The 10980-nt window shown below is 39.8% G+C and overlaps 1 protein-coding gene across 1 annotated transcript; it reads left to right on the forward strand.

Annotated features, from left to right (window-relative positions):
• The first annotated feature begins 9148 nt into the window (after positions 1 to 9148).
• On the forward strand, positions 9149 to 10576 carry LOC133126647 (uncharacterized). Its single transcript, XM_061238989.1, has one exon. It carries the CDS (start codon positions 9149 to 9151, stop codon positions 10574 to 10576), a length of 1428 nt encoding a protein of 475 aa, XP_061094973.1.
• Positions 10577 to 10980: the final 404 nt, after the last annotated feature.

Here is a 10980-nt window from a genome sequence, read left to right on the forward strand (position 1 = left end):
ATGTTGAATTGTGATAACTTATTAAATAAAGTAGGCATGTAAAATATAATCCATAATATTCAAATTCATTATGTAAAAATAATTTTCCAATGCCATCAAATGCTTAAATGGAAAGTCATGTAAACATTAGCATTGGCTATTCATTTTTCAATGTTTATACAGAGAATAAGCAGACTGGAAGAAAATGCTTTTATTTAATATGTGTTGAATTGTTTTGAGAAACCCTTGAAGGAGCAAAAAATTCAGTGATGGAGTGTTGTGCAATTAAACCCACAAGTAGTTTCCTAATGTTCATTGAATAAATAGATGAAAAGAATAATTGCATGGTTTTGGCAAAAGCACTTCAGTTTAATAAAAAATAATGCAATGCAGCAAGACTGCTGATCAGCTATGCCACACATATATATATATTAAAAAAAAAAGATTTCTGATCTATTTTTGGAGGCCAGTTACGGTCTAATGAAGGCAGGTTGCCTTCCTTTGTGATATCGTCCACTTGCCCCAGAAATGTTTTTTTATAATACTGCTGGCATGTTCACGTCTGGAATTCACTGAACCCTAACGTGAAGCACATTGATTTGAAAATGGAATTCTGATTACAAATTAAAATGATACGAGACTCTGCAAATCAAATCACAGCCATTCCCCTCATTTTATTACTGGCTGCACAGTGTGGCTATATTCCTGTCTGTATAGATGAACATATTTTAGCACAAGAAAAATATCTTGAAAATACTTGGAGGGAGGATATTTAACCTTTTTATTCCTGAAGACAAATATATACATGTAAATCAGACCTTTAGAATACAGAAAGACCGAGGGAGCAAGAAAGAAAGGATCATAATAGCAAATTGAGCAAAGCATCACAGCAGTAGTTTGACTACCCCCTCTTCTTCCCATAAATCTGGACAGCACAGTTCGAGATCAAAATCAGGCCTGGGCCAGTGAAGGCTTCTTTGCATTCATTCCTTTATCCATGGCGCAATTTTCTAACACTATGGTAACATAATAAACCATTGAAAGCATTAAAACTCATGGTTCTATCTGTATGAACTATTTTAAGATGCCATTGCTTGAGTGACAACAGTTCCTTATTTTGTAACATGTGCATGGCAAAACACGTGCAGTGGGACCTCGCCTTCTCTGCATTTTGGAAATCCACATGCTACAAGAAATAAGGTAATGGCAGAGTCCTTTTCATGGCAAGGGTGCAGTGAACCAAATGCACAATAGTTTCTCATTCTAAAAATGTGCTTTGACAGAATTTCAATTTTTTACTAATAATTTATCTGGAGGAATTTTCCTTGTTGTCCGTGTCACCATTGCATACTTCAACAAAAGTACTTGCACATATGAATCCTATTATTTACATTTGGCATAGGCTCTCTGGAACATGGTGAGCCCACATACGAGCTTCTCTGACCAGTATTGGTAATGCAGCTGGAGAGAAAATGCATTACCCCCATCCATGTGTAAAAAACAAATACAGGTACATACACAAGTTACATACAAATACAAATTCCAGCAAATAACCGACTACAGGCATGTTATTGAAGTGACGACTGAAAAGCATTTTAGCTAAAGACATCACGTTTCCAACAGTGCATAGTTTCTTAGGCTTTCCTCAAACAACCCAGCATTTTTTTGCCTGCGTAACAAAACAGTAGCATTTCCAATACGCACACTGAGATTGATATGCTTCAGTAAAAACTGTTCTTGAGATTTCATGGCCAAAAAAGTTTACGTTTTACAACAAATTTGCAATGGCTTACGTCTAAATAGAGGACTTCCTTTGGGGGACTTCCAAGGAATCTCTAGTCTCTCTAGCCTCTCGAGTATTCTCGAGTGAATATTTCTGAGGAAGACAGTGAAAACACCTCCACAAGAGAGGCCATTCTCATCGTAGTGACCCAATTTTATATTAGTTATCATCTAAATATATTCTCAAAATATTGTATCATTATTCAGTATGTTTATAAATAAGCCTGCTTTTGAATAATAAATAGCATATTAAATTGTGGAATGTATTTGATTTGTTGATGGGGGTTGGGTACTTGACAAAAATATCAATCAATGGACCTCAATATATAAGTATAGAAGATGTTATTATTGCGATTATTGTACTTATTCTTTACACTCTTCTGGACCTGTTGCTATCTGAGGACAGCAGAAGAGGAGGGAGAGGTAGGGGAGGGTGACAAGTGGATTAAAAAAATAATTTCAGGATAAAGAGTGTTGTATAGTTTAGTAAGCAAAATGCAGTATTTTACATGTCATAAGACCCATAATATCATTTTGTTTCCATGTGTCCTTTTGGACTCTCCAAATGTTCTTTTTGGAAAACTGCCAAGATATAGCTTAGAAAAAACAATGCACAATGCTCATTTATGATATTGTCATCAGATTTGACAGGGGGTTCGTCCAGTGTTTTGGCTGTGGCTCCATCAAATTTTTAAGTGCACCAGGCAATGCCACTATAATCTGTATCCACTCAAAAACAAAATCTTTTCAGTGAGAAATAAATCTTTCTGTGTTTGAGCTTCTGACAAACCTCAAAGGGTTACACTTCAGAAGACACCAAAACTAGGCCTGTAGTCAAAAGGATTCAATAATAGTAGGCATTCTATTTTGGGTATGTCATTTTCAAGCTTGTGTTACAAAAATGGTAAGTATTTCCATTTTCGGAGACTTTTACTTTCACTCAGCTTCATTTCAAAGTAAAATATATTCATTTTCACTCCACTACTTTCTGCAACGTGTTGTTACTTGTTACTCTTATGTGTGGAAAAAATGCATTGTCTAATATAAAGAAATCTGAAAGAATAATGATGTACTTTTAAAGTTTATATTGTTTCAAAATACAAAAAAATGATCTGAGGTAGAATATCCATTCACTTTATCTGTATTTCAGTGAATATGAACCATAACGCTATATACGCTTATATACGCTTATATTTTAAGGTTCACCGAATGCATTCACAATTCCTTTCTAACACAAAAAATCTACCCCGTAGTTACCGCAATATGCAGATAAGCTTGAGTATCATTGAACTTTGCCATCGAGATGCAGCCAACCCGTTTCTGATTTAAAAATGCTCTCTGTATCTCTGTTTACGACTCTGCTACAAAAGAGCTTTTACTGGTTATGTAGTTAGCCGACCCTATTTCCAAAAATCATTTTAAATTGTAAATGTGTGGTGCAGGCTAGAGCTCATCCAGACTGAAATTTAAAATCTGGAATACAATTTATTCAGTACTAGTGTTATACAAATGTGGATGTTGTTAATTTTAGCTCATCAGTAAAAACATTAATTTACCATTCAGTAAACAAATGTTTGTTAAACATACAAGTTAGCTAGCCAATGTTAGCTGTTGATATTCCAAAGTCAGACAGGGATGCAATGTTACAAGCAATATATTATAAAGTTTATCAACTTAATGCATGGATGGAACAATTGAGCTTTTTTCGTTCCAGGTCAAAATGCAATGCAACTGCCCCAACTGTCGGAACCTCGCAATAATATTAATCCCAGCCGACAAAATTCTTATTGCAGAAGCAAACTGCCAAATGGAACACGAAACCGCAGTAACACCAGATCTAGAATCGATTCCCCTCTTGAAGGCTGACCGACATTTTTGACACACTGTGCCAAAAAAGGTCATTGATAATATATATCTCAAAATTCCTCTTTTGTCTTTTCTTGATTATCAATCAAAAAAGGTTTGCATTTGGAGTGGTTTTGAGATATTGAACCTAAAAGATATGAAAGGGAAAGGGCTCCAAACAGATACAAACTTTTAGATTCTGCATTTCTTCATACTTTTAAACAGTATTTTGTGTAAAAACTCACACATATAGTGCCCTATAAACAATGTATTTATAACACAAACTAATTTTTGTCAAAGACTTCATTTTCAACTTTATAAGGTCTCGAAATGTTGGAAACAGCAGGTGAACCACTTAAAATGTATTTCTTCACAATAATTGCTAACCCTCCACTCCATGCCATCCCATTAGAGACTAGTCGTAATGGTAGACCTGCTGCCCAGCTTTCAACCTTCAATCAACAGGAATGACTGCTTAACAATAGTTTCTAAAAAGAAGTCAGATGGCTATGTCATCATGGCAAGCACCACTAAAACTGTGTGGTTTTTTCTGTTCCCATTCAATTTATGAAAAGCAACAGAATTCTAGAATTGTGTCGCAGTACCAGTGCCAACAGTGTAACAGTGCCACTCTAAGAAACAATTGGGCTAATTGTTCAGTGGAATACTGTGGGGGGTAGAACCAGACCTTCAGTAACCTTGCCTTTAAATGGTTGATTACTCTCAACCTGTTTCCATTTGTTTGTCCTGATTATCAATCAAAAAATAAAACGAATAACAAATACCTATAAATTGTGTTTTTATGTGCTAGCATTTGCATTTAAATATGAAATGGGCCTCATGCTGACAAATGCCAACGACAGACTCCATGGCAATCAAAAGCCTAGATACTGAAAGCTTCCTTATACCTGCACTAAGGAAGTGATTTAATACACCTGACTATTCAGAAGCAGCTGAGATGCCAACCATCCCATTACTTTTGGCCCCATAATGTATAAAAAGGTATGTGATTCCTACATGCATCACCCAATATGGATGTAAATGCCCTCAAATTAAAGGGGACAGTCTACAACCTCGCATTTATTGCTTTATTTCAAGTCCAATGTGCTAGACTACAGAGCCAAAAGAAGAGTCCAAATACATATGGTTTGCACTGTAGCTACTGTTTATTCAGTTAATTAATTGCTTGGTTGATAATCAATATAAATGAAAACAGACTGAGAGTGGTCATTCAGTTAAAGGTAAGGTTACTGAAGGTATGGTTCTAGATTCCATGGTACACCATTGTCATTGTTGGACTGTATTACATGTCCTAAAAAATAATGTTTCATAAAAAATCCTGTGCTGACATCAAGGTCCTAGCAATTAATGAATGGTGCCCTTAAAAATAAATCTAAAATAGAAATAAAAAAGAATTTTATTACAAATAATAAAAATACATAAATTAAACTCTTAATATAAAATAAAATGGAAAACATCACTTAAAATTAAACATTTAAATACATCCAAGTGTACAAAACAAGTGTGAATAATAAATCCATAAAAGTATTTTAAAAAAGACAGATTGCCAAGAATAGATATAATATGATGTGAATACAGTTTTCTTTGAAATACAGTACCAGGAAACAGTCTGACAGTAGTCAGACGTTCCCATCTTAATCTCTCTTGCAGCAAATTGCCAAACTTTGAAGAAACACAAACACCATAAGTGAAGAATCTTATCTCAATTCTCTAATTAAATATTAATGACAATGTCACAGATTCTACAACCAGAGTAATGCATGTTGAATGAAGATTAGAGGGAATTACCTAAAGTTATTAAATGATAGCCAAAATAAATTGAAGAGGATTTATTTCCACAATCTGTCATATCATTAAATATGAATGCTGATCCATTATAATGCATGAGCCTTTAAATGATACACATTTAATGTTTCTTATTAAAAGGCCTGAGACAAACACTGAAATAGAGAACTTGTTAGGCAATTATTATACATCTGGATCATATGAAAACGTTTAAATTCAAAGTGTAACAAATTACAATGTACAGTTCGCTAAAGTTATGAAATTATTTGTCCCTGAATTGATTCTTGCAAGAGTTGCATTTATGAAAACGATGCATCACAAGAGTACTGTAACACTGAAACAAAGCTACTGTAACGCTGAATCAGAACTACCACACAGGATATTTGAAATTTTATAGCAGTTTTTGTATCGTAATTTTCTGTTGGCAGCTGCACATCTTGTCAACTGCTTTTGACGGTTACCAATTCTCAGTGGTGTTCAATATTTTATTTACTGAATTTATTGACTAAAGGCCACCATTATTTTCATAAGAAACTGTGATTGCTGTCAGGAAACATGCCTGCATTTTCCAGGCATTTTTTAATCCATTCAGGAGTCCCAAGACACTGACTTTATTCTCAATCCCTACTTAGACACATTAATGTTTGATAAAAGAATCTGTGTCGTGCCTAGGCCCAGGTTACTGGGCTATAGCCCCAGGTCTGTCTTTTTTCATTAGCCCTGGGTCTCTTTTCAGTGCAAAATTATTTCGGGATGAATTATTGAGAACGCAAAATATAATGTTAAAAGCACACAAACTGCTCAAGAATGCGTGACTGTAGGTGACAAACGTGACTACTCCACTCCACCACTTCATAGGTGGAGGGTGAACCATCCATTATCTTAACCCGCTTATCCTGAACAGGGTAGCAGGGGGGCTGGGGCCTATCCCAGCATACATTGGGAGAAAGGCAGGAATACACCCTGGACAGGTCGCCAGTCCATCGCAGGGCACACACACCATTCACTCACACACTCATACCCATGGGCAATTTAGACTCGCCAATCAGCCTAACCTGCATGTCTGTGGGAGGAACCGGAAGACCCAGAGGAAACCCATGCAAACACAGGGAGAACATGCAAACTCCACACAGAGAGGCCCCGGCCGACCTGGATTCGAAAATGTTTGTGTTATGTGGCACCGTTGAGGGGCTCTCTTGCTCTGATTGACATGGAAATGTAAAACAATGGAGCCTGACTGCATTCTGGTAACTCTCTAAATATGTCCTGTCTTATTTATATTGTTTTATTTTAATTTATAACTTTAGGTTTACTAGGTTTTCCTGTTGCATACACAAGGACACTAGCAGGCTAATGTTATGCATTTCAGTTCCAGCTATCTGCTGTAATATTAACTGTGCATTTTACAAATGAACTTTGATTTGATTTAATCACCCAACTCACTTAAGCTAATAGACTAGGTACAGTATGTTATGTGATGTTATTAATATGCAGAGTAGCCAATAGCTTACTATATTGACATTTTAAAAGTTTTAGCCACAACACATATAACTTTGTGACACTCGCAACATTTCCAAGTTTCTCATTTGCCTTTGGGAATGGAATAAAAATTTCCCCCCTCCTCCCCACAAAGGGGTGGGTAGTGGAGGTGATAGAGTGGTGGTGGGGTGGGTAGTGGAGGTGGTAGAGTGGTGGTGGGGTGGGTAGTGTTTGCGATAACGTGTCCATTTTGCGAGTTGCCCAACAACAGCTTTTTACCATCTATAGAAGCTTTCTAACTTGTACTTTTTCAGCTACAATGAGTCAATCATAAATCACAACGATTCTGGTGTATGTGTTATGCCTCATAGTAACTACCTACGAAACCAACAAGCTTCCCAAATTCACCAACAAAATTAAGTCTTTCTCCCGTCTGGCTAACTAACAGAACTAACAAACTGTATGTCCAAACACGGTCCAAAGCATTGTGAATCAGCTAAGTGAACAAATACCATAAATATTTCCAACCAGCTGTAACATTACTGCTTAGCTACTTCATGGATGCCTGTGCTGTGCACACAGGATGTGAAACTTAAGGGACTACCATGGGATTCTTAAAAAAACAACTATGCTTTTGTTTATTATTGTGGGTGATGCATTAAACATGGTTGAACAATGGCTGGATTGTGTATCATAATACGTCTTAAATGTTCAGTTTTCAGTAATAATAGGTTCTGTAATAATAACCTCACAATTAAAAGATGACCCGAGGAAGTCACTTTTTTGTGGTTTAGTCAAACCCCCAGACAGAATACATCCCTGGCAGTTAATGTTCTATTTATGAAAGTAGGTATTCTGTGGCTCAAATGTATCCTCTTTGTTTCTCTGGAGGTAAGCAGTTAAGGCTATGGATATGTTGTAAAATAAAAAAATATGCCTGTATATATACCCTAGATATGAAATGTACTGTCACTGCAAATCATTAAAACCAAATCCTTTCCACTACATTTTCTTCTTCGGAAAGGTTAACCTTTCCAGAAAAAGGTCATGTTTTAATTATTTCAGTCTCTCCTTATATTTAATAAGCAAACACTGGTTTTGTGTCACAACAATATACTAACATTTGGCAATTCATATTTTAATTCACCTTTTGGGGGGCAGGGGTTGCTATAAATGAAAACTATACACAGAACTGAGCAGCTGCTTTACAGCTGAATTAAAGGCAGAGACTAACTGTGGTCAAGGTTGTGCTCTGTTTTATTACAAAATCAAAGATATTTTATGGAGCACTGCCATATGGCCTTGTTTTTTATTTCCTAAGAACTGTTTTGCATCTCAAATTTGAACACATGAAAGCCATCAAAATGACACTGAAACTCAAAGCCAAGGTTGAAATATGGGGCAAGATATAAGCAAAACGTAAGGACAATTAGACAGCAAATAAATACATTTTACTTTGCAAAACTTGGCAGATATAAGCCAAATTAAATTAGGCTTAATTTCATGGTGCTTGGTAGTGTAATATGGTCTGAATTGATTACAACTTTAATGTATTTAATTTGTCATTAATAATGCATTTATTTGGGAAAAGTCACAAACAAGCAACAGCTTATCTTTCACTGAAAAATCCATTTTAATTCTAAAAAGTGCCTGGAAACAGTCATTTTTTCCCATAGGATTCACTGCCTAACAGTGAATTCAGACCATCAGCGGCATTCCACTTCCTGAGAAAGTGGCAGGTAGCCTTGCATTGTCTATGGCCAGGATCAAACTCACTGGGACAGGAGGCAGAGCCTCAACTTTTTTGCAGAGGATTGTGGCGAGAAAAAGCGGCAACCAAACAGAAGCTCGCTATATGTTTCCAAGAACTCCTTCCCACCAGAACATGGCTTGGACATAACGAGCTGGCAAATAATTGGCCATGTGTAGCTAGACAATGCATCTTCCCTATACATAGAATATCACCGTCATTGGCATGATTGGTGAGTTTGATCATACAGTTTTGCAATAAATATTTCTTATACAACATACAAACATGTCACTTGATATTCAAAAAAGCATGAATGTACAGTGATACATGATGAAGTAGACTTACATACAGTCCAGTTCATTTAGCTACTTTAGGATTTTTAGCATTTCGATAATTATTGCATGCTTATAAAACTGGATTTGTTTTACACATGTATGTTAGTTCAATAACAAACAGAGGAAAAAAGACTCTGCGGAAAAGTGGTTCTGCGGCTGTGCCAGGCAAAGAATGGAGATACATGTGGCCATGTCCTTCATGGTGCTGTTCATGGCTGCGAGACTGACTTCTGATAACATAGGGAGAGGATCTGCCCACCCCACCACCACTCTACCACCTCCACTACCCACCCCACCACCACTCTACCACCTCCACTACCCACCCCACCACCACTCTACCACCTCCAGCTACCCACCCCACCACTCTACCACCTCCACTACCCAACCCACCACCACTCTACCACCTCCACTACCCACCCCACCACCACTCTACCACCTCCACTACCCACTTCACCACCACTCTACCACCTCCACTACCTACCCCACCACCACTCTACCACCTCCACTACCCACCCCACCACCACTCTACCACCTCCACTACCCAACCCACCACCACTCTACCACCTCCAGCAACCCACCCCACCACCACTCTACCACCTCCACTACCCACCCCACCACTCTACCACCTCCACTACCCACCCCACCACCACTCTACCACCTCCAGCTACCCACCCCACCACCACTCTACCACCTCCAGCAACCCACCCCACCACCACTCTACCACCTCCACTACCCACCCCACCACCACTCTACCACCTCCACTACCCACCCCACCACCACTCTATCACCTCCACTACCCACCTCACCACCACTCTACCACCTCCACTACCTACCCCACCACCACTCTACCACCTCCACTACCCACCCCACCACCACTCTACCACCTCCACTACCCACCCCACCACCACTCTACCACCTCCACTACCCACCCCACCACCACTCTACCACCTCCAGCAACCCACCCCACCACCACTCTACCACCTCCAGCAACCCACCCCACCACCACTCTACCACCTCCAGCAACCCACCCCACCACCACTCTACCACCTCCACTACCCACCCCACCACCACTCTACCACCTCCACTACCCAACCCACCACCACTCTACCACCTCCAGCTACCCACCCCACCACTCTACCACCTCCACTACCCACCCCACCACCACTCTACCACCTCCACTACCCAACCCACCACCACTCTACCACCTCCACTACCCACCCCACCACTCTACCACCTCCACTACCCACCCCACCACCACTCTACCACCTCCACTACCCAACCCACCACCACTCTACCACCTCCAGCTACCCACCCCACCACTCTACCACCTCCACTACCCAACCCACCACCACTCTACCACCTCCACTACCCACCCCACCACCACTCTACCACCTCCACTACCCAACCCACCACCACTCTACCACCTCCAGCAACCCACCCCACCACCACTCTACCACCTCCACTACCCACCCCACCACTCTACCACCTCCACTACCCACCCCACCACCACTCTACCACCTCCAGCTACCCAGGGCACCCCAGACACCCCACACTCCGAGGCCACTCCAGACACCACGGAAACCCCAGACACCCCACCTGAGGAGGAGGACCATCCCAGTGGAGGAGGACGAGGAAGAGTATCTTCCCACTCCGCGACCACCGCCACCGGGCACAAGAGCAACTGACCTCATTTGAAGACGGCCTTCTGCAGGCAATAGAGGAGACCCCTGCCCCTTCTGTCCCTGCAACCGAGCCTCTTTCCAACCCCAATAAAATGTTTTTTATGAGCCTCGTCCCCACCGTTAAAGGATTTTCAGCAGCGAGGAAGGCCATGGTGAAGTTTAAAATTCATCGGATCATTTATGGGGCTGAGACTGAGGCTTTACTTGAGTGATGAAATGATTTAAATGTTTCCCTCTCGTCCTTCTCAGCTTAGCCTTGTTCAGTGTGGAGTGTTTTTTTCCTTCTTTCTTTAGGGCTTCTTACTGACCACAAATGAGGCAA

This window comes from Conger conger, chromosome 4 (assembly GCF_963514075.1).
Source record: "Conger conger chromosome 4, fConCon1.1, whole genome shotgun sequence".
In the NCBI taxonomy this organism is placed as follows: domain Eukaryota; kingdom Metazoa; phylum Chordata; class Actinopteri; order Anguilliformes; family Congridae; genus Conger; species Conger conger.